Raw genomic sequence first — 6457 nt, forward strand, 5'->3', positions numbered from 1 at the left:
TTTTAATCGTGCCGACTCATCATGATTCATGATTAACGTTTTCACACGCACTATTCATGTATCATTCTAAATTGCACACTGTACATTGTACCTGAATCTAAAATCTAAATAATACGGCTTGATTGTTTATTTGTACGTTTTCACATCGTAATAATAATGCGAGTTGCAGTTGTCATTTATTCGTTGATGAGTCTTTACATGCTGATCCCAGTAACACCGCAATTATTAGATCTCTTTATTCCTCTTAATAAATCGCGCTCTTACAAATACCTGTTCGATATCGACTACAGCTTCGACAGAGAGATGTATTATTATCCTGTATTACTTCACTCATACCTGACAACTGTACTGACTATGAGCCTCATGATAATAACCGATACGAGCTACATGTCGCTCGCGCAACATGCATGCAGTCTGTTCGCTGCTGTTGGGTATCGTATATCTATACCATTTATTTTCTGAGAACCTTTAATGTAAAAGAAAAATTTGTTTTTTTTGTTAAATATTCGCATATCGTAGATAAAATTTTGATCATGTTTCAAAGGCACCGACTAGAAAATCTAGTCTCGGAAAGTTCAAAAAAAAACAATGGTTATTTTGTTGAGAATGTAAAGGATGTAATTTGTAATAAGAGCAAATCACGAGATTACGAAGACCAGACTTATCACGAACTGGTACTTCTCTTGCGGAAACACCAGCTGAGTATTGAGTGAGTTTTGCATACTTTTCAATTTGTATTCTTTTTGGATACAAAATGTTTTGCATTTGAATCATTTGTTTGCGTGTCTTTCAGATATGCCCGTTTGTTGAATTCTTTATTTGAAATGTATTCATTTATGTTACTCTTCGTTACTATCATCATTATGAGTCTCTTGGGAATTCAAGTGAGTTAATAGCTATGGTATACGTTGTCAATTAAAAATTGTTTTATATCATCAATCATTCTTGAACAGAGCTAGCCTAAAATTTGTAATTCTAGGCACTAACTTAACAGCATTCACACCTTCCAAGTAGAACACAGAAGTAAAATATTATCATAAAAACATTATATTAATGATTTTACTGACGTCTAATTTATAAGTTCATTTTTAATATCAAATGACGTCACCCGATAAAAAATTTTCATACATGAATATATGTATGTAAACATACATAAATATTCATAAACATGCGTATAATTATATATGAAATATATCCATACATGTTCATACATTCCTCTTTTGTAAAATTTTAGTGTAATAGAAATAATAATAATAACGTGAAAAACATAAAAAATTAAAAGGGTAATTTTCATACTGTTTGTTTTAGAAAAAAACAAGTTTGGCAAAATGTAAAAAAATTGCTCACAATTATGCATAATTTTATATATATTTATACATAAGTAATCTTTTTACATTTCTTCAAAATGTAATTTTAAAAAGAAAGAGAGATGTATGAACATGTATAGATATGTTTCATATATGATTGTACATGCTTATGAATATTTACGTATGTTTATACATATTTATACTCATGCATAAACAATTTTTTACCGGACATGATAACATCTTACGATATTATGACTGTTTATTCTACCTAGACTATTGTTTTATTTGTTATAATGGACAAAAAAGAAAGTAATAGGCGCGAACACCGAGCGTCAAACCAAAATGACAAATCTTGGACAGCATTGATTGAATTTAATTTTTTTGCAGATAATTTCTTTAATGAATCATAAAGAAGAGATGGTCAGATATGTAGCGATGGTAATAGGTGCTTTCATACATCTTTTCGTTTTGAGTTATCCCGGCCAAAGAATAATGGACCATAGTGCAGATATATTCCACAAAGCGTAAATATGTCGCAAACCGTTATTCGCGCGATGTGGAAAAATAAAACAAAACTGTGGTAAAATGCAGATAGATTTTTCGGGAAAAATCTAAAATTTCTTACTTTCTGATCCTCAGCAGTAGAAGAATAACTGTTCTATTTATTTCTCAGCTTATTTAAGTGGCCTTAAAATTATTTTATTTTCTATTTCTTTAAGTCGTTCGTTCTTTCCAAATTTATTTTAAATAATTCAATTATTTAAAAGAAAACAGCTGATTATTGTAGAAGGTAATGCGTTGCATTATTGTTTGTAGATACAACATGTTGTGGTACAAAACGTCGCGAAGAACGACACAGCTATTGAGTATATTACTCTACAGAGGTTTTGTGCCTTGTACATTAACGGCTGGCAAAATGTACGTGTTATCGATGGCGAATTATGCTTCGGTAAGAATAGCTATTTTCAATTCAACAAATGTTATAGATACAACATTATACAGTACTGTGGAGATATATAATTATTTTGAATTTTAAGATGATGCAGGCATCCATGTCTTATTTCACCGCCCTTTCGTCCTTCAAATAATTTACGATAAAAAGAAAAGAAGGGAGATTATGTTAGATAACAATAAAATTAATAATTTTTGAATGATTTTCCATAAACGATATAAAATTCTAATTTTAATTAATTTTTAATTCTATTGCGTAACAATGATAAATGAAAATCAATTAAAGTTGATAAGAATTGCATATGAAGTGGAGACTTCGTGTGTGAAACATGTTGTAGATTAATTTTTCTGTTTGTATGTTAATAAAAATTCAAAGAAAATTGTTACCGTTATAACATTATAATTGTTATAATTTTTTACATAAAAATCCAATCTATTAATCCTATCAATTGACGATTTTATCGTTGAAAAGTTATTTATATAATATAATTAGTGTAATTCTTGTATAAAAACGTTGCGTGTATTTTCAGACTTTTTTTAACTCTATAGCAAAAAATGGCTGACGCAAGAAATTATTAAGAAACTTTAACATCTTTTAATCACCAAATTTCTAGTGATGTGTGTTCAGTGTGTTTATGAAAATACAACATTATGATAAGAAACCATTAATTTGTGAATAACAAACGAGAGATATTACATCTGTTAATCGACAATTGTTAATAACAACAAAGACAGTTATTGAAAAAACAGTTATTGAAAAATTCTGTTTCAATTTTCATAGTTTGAAAACGCATAAGAACTGATTTAAAGATTTAATTCAAGAAGTTGTGAAGAGGAAGATGCGTGACAAGATTTTATATCAAAGAACTATTATAAAAAAATCAGAAAAAATCCAACAAACGAACAAGAAATAAATACAAGAATACAAAACTATATAAAAACTATTTATATCGGTAAGGTAGTTGATGTACGTAATAATAAATGATTTTTGTGTAAAAAGAATTGATATCATTGTAAGAAGAAAATGAAAGAACATCCAAAGCTCGTTGTGACGCCAATCGAACACGTAAAAACGATTTGTTAATAACGGAGATAAAATAAAAAAATAATTAAATTATTTCAATTACATTTTTGCGCTCATGCGTCTCTTGAAATGGCTAGGTTTTAGCTACACCACTAATATTGATTGTCGAAAGAAGCGGCATCGGAAGATTGATCCTCAGAACAATGAGAACATATTGGTTTGGATGAAGGTCTGAGCTTTGATAATCTGTTGATTTCTGAGAATGAGAAATGTCGATCGTAGAATTTTTGTAATCGAGTGAGCTCATTTATTAAGGTTTTCGACTACTCATCATGGATCTTCGGATTGACGACGTCAGAAGTGAGAAATATACGTAACGAAAACTCTGGTAAAATATATTGAAATAATATATCTTTATTAACGTAATATTTATATTTAATAAAATATATTTGTAAAATTATAAAATATATTGAAAACTCTTTATTTCGGAATGAAATAAAATCATATTTATCTCAATTCAACAGCTGTCATATAGCTTGTTTCGTTTTTCATTTATAGATATAATTTAATTTCAAATATATGGTCATTTATTAATTACCGGAACACAAGGAGAGTTTTCGGTGAATTTTACAAATCTATTTTGTTAACTGTTTTATGAAATATTTATTAAAAAATACATTTTAATATAGTTTATAAGAAATTTTTCTGTGTTTTTCTCGCTTCTGACATTACAATCCATGATGGTAGCAGTGATACTCAAGAACATTGCAGAACATCAAGTCATGATAATGTCAAATGTTAAAATAAATCATGAATGAAAAAATACTTTTTTTAGTGATCACTTTGAAGTTATGTTGATATCATTTTAATATCATTAGAACTTTGTTTTGTTTGTGGAGTCTTAAAGTTAAAAAAAAATCATTCTCGAATATTTATTCCCATTTCGAATACCGTTGAATGTGCGTATGTAAATGCACGATTGCGTGAAATTATGTAGGAGATGTTGAATCGGTGTGAACGTTCATTCGAAATCATCATTTGCAAAAGATAGCTTTTAATCAATATTATTAGGATCCGATTTTGTTTAGCTAAATTTTCTTTTTTTGAGAGAAGATGAGTAATTAATACCGTTTTCTTTTGGTTGAATTAGTGCACCACTGAATGCATATTAAAGCTGTAGTACACTGATTTAAATTGTGTGTAGAAGTAAAATTCATATATTTCGAATTATAAAATACAGATTTTAACAGCACAATAAAATGTATTGAGGATTTCATGATTTAATTCGGTTTTATACTTACATTAAACATACATCTTTACAATTTATGTACGACAGTTTTAACATGCACTCATTATCAGTGTGCACTAAATTATCAGTGCAGCCAAAAGAAAACGCTACAAAATACGCTACAAAAACAACGGATCGTAAAATTAAGTTAGCAGAACAATTAAAAGCTCTTGACATTAAAATAGTGTCAATATGATAATTAAAAATTCACTTTTTGATTTATCAGAGTCACAATTCATTTTGATTTAATGTAACCTTTTATCTGTTCGGGCATTTAATTCAGACGGCTGATGGTGCAATCAAACATAATTAGCGAGGATGTACGAATATACTCATAAAATGCGAGACGCGTTGAATCCACGTTCTTTCACTGATCGAAGTACGCCAAATTCACCATTCGGATAATTCGGAGAATCTAAAGCCAGCAAAATTAATAATCAAATTAGAAAAGCAAAGAAGCAAATAGTCGTATCAGAAAATTTGGACTTCGATTGTTCAAATCATATGGAGACGTTATACTCATGCTTATCTCATGTAGTCGAGTTTCGCAAAATCCCAAGTCTTTAGATAACTTTGTCCGATCAAAATTATAAATATTATAAATATTACAATGTCATCGAGATCGAAAATATTGTGTATTATCACGCTTGCTAATTTTTGTTTAGAATTACGCCTTCATGCGTGCATTACAATGATTGTAAAGATAGATGCTTGCATATTTCTCGCGGATTTCTTCTGTGCATACATTTCCATATATTTTAATAGTAAATACTTTTTGCGTCGTAGATAGACCCTTCATGCTTCGAGGGAAGTTCTGAATTCCTCAGAAAAATCGAAATATTCTTAAGAGTTAAATCAAAAGATATTTTGAGTATGTATATCGATTTTAAAAATATTTTAAAAATGATAAATTTTTTTATTTATATAACAATAAATCATCCCTTTATATTTTGTTAAGAATAATTTATCTTTTTTTTACGGACATATCGAAAAGGATTGCTTATGATATGCGGTACATACGAATCTTTACACGATTTTACCAGGAATTTAACTTTTAAAAGCAGGACATACATATCTTTAAAGATATCTTTCGAAAAAGTTGATATCTTTCGTGAAGTTTCAAAAAGTTCTACCACTTTAATGTCGACATTGCTTATACGTATTACAAATTACTATATTTCGCTGGGTTTATTTCCGCTTGAGGAAAATGGCTCTCTCCCAGGAAAAGCTTTTTTTCTGCCTCGAGAAGACAATCTCTTTTCTTTTCGTATAAAACCATTCGCTCCAGAGTCTAGATTCCTGAAAAGTATTACAGACGAAAATATACGGAAATACATGATAGTATACGTTTCGTATATTATAAACTTTCCTGGTTTTCGTATGAGATATACTTTTCAAGAATCAAAAATCCTTAAATCCAGATCGAAGTTGACTTGAGAAGGTACGATAGATATTTCAAAATAATAACACAATTATGAAGATATATATTACAAATTACTCTGGATTTCATATAAAATAATACAAAAAATTTTTAACGACGATTTATCATCTGAATCAAAAGTTATTTTAAGAAATAGTATTTAAAAAATCTTTGCTCTAATAGAGATATATGGAAATGTATTATATAAAATAATAAAATTTTAGTTTTTTTATATGAATATTTAAACAATAATAAGATTGAAAATAAGATCGTTTATGTTAGATACATTACTTTAAATGCGAAGCGCCACTACGGTCTGAATATTAAGATGTTGAACTATTATATATATTCATTTAAATGAATTAATTTCAGAAATTATAATTATAATTATAATGATCAGGGTACGACTCCCGGCAATATTTTTCGCAATAAATTTATTACAGTTTTTTAAAGATTAAATTTGAAAA

The 6457-nt window shown here is 28.5% G+C and overlaps 1 protein-coding gene across 1 annotated transcript; it reads left to right on the forward strand.

Annotated features, from left to right (window-relative positions):
- Window positions 1–341: 341 nt before the first annotated feature.
- On the forward strand, window positions 342–2421 carry LOC108756216 (odorant receptor 4-like). The gene is made up of 6 exons (XM_018499840.1): window positions 342–431; window positions 545–709; window positions 794–884; window positions 1695–1831; window positions 2124–2256; window positions 2345–2421. The coding sequence occupies exons 1-6, from the start codon at window positions 355–357 to the stop codon at window positions 2393–2395; spliced, it is 654 nt and encodes a 217-aa protein (XP_018355342.1). The 5' UTR covers window positions 342–354; the 3' UTR covers window positions 2396–2421.
- Window positions 2422–6457: the final 4036 nt, after the last annotated feature.

Source organism: Trachymyrmex septentrionalis, unplaced genomic scaffold (genome assembly GCF_001594115.1).
Source record: "Trachymyrmex septentrionalis isolate Tsep2-gDNA-1 unplaced genomic scaffold, Tsep1.0 scaffold97, whole genome shotgun sequence".
Taxonomy (NCBI): Eukaryota; Metazoa; Arthropoda; class Insecta; order Hymenoptera; family Formicidae; genus Trachymyrmex; species Trachymyrmex septentrionalis.

Coding starts and splice junctions, on each gene's coding strand:
- LOC108756216 (XM_018499840.1), top strand. CDS start 355: ATGAGCCTCATGATAATAACCGATACGAGCTACATGTCGCTCGCGCAA. Junction 432..544: donor AGTCTGTTCGCTGCTGTTGG/GTATCGTATATC, acceptor CATGTTTCAAAG/GCACCGACTAGAAAATCTAG. Junction 710..793: donor AAACACCAGCTGAGTATTGA/GTGAGTTTTGCA, acceptor CGTGTCTTTCAG/ATATGCCCGTTTGTTGAATT.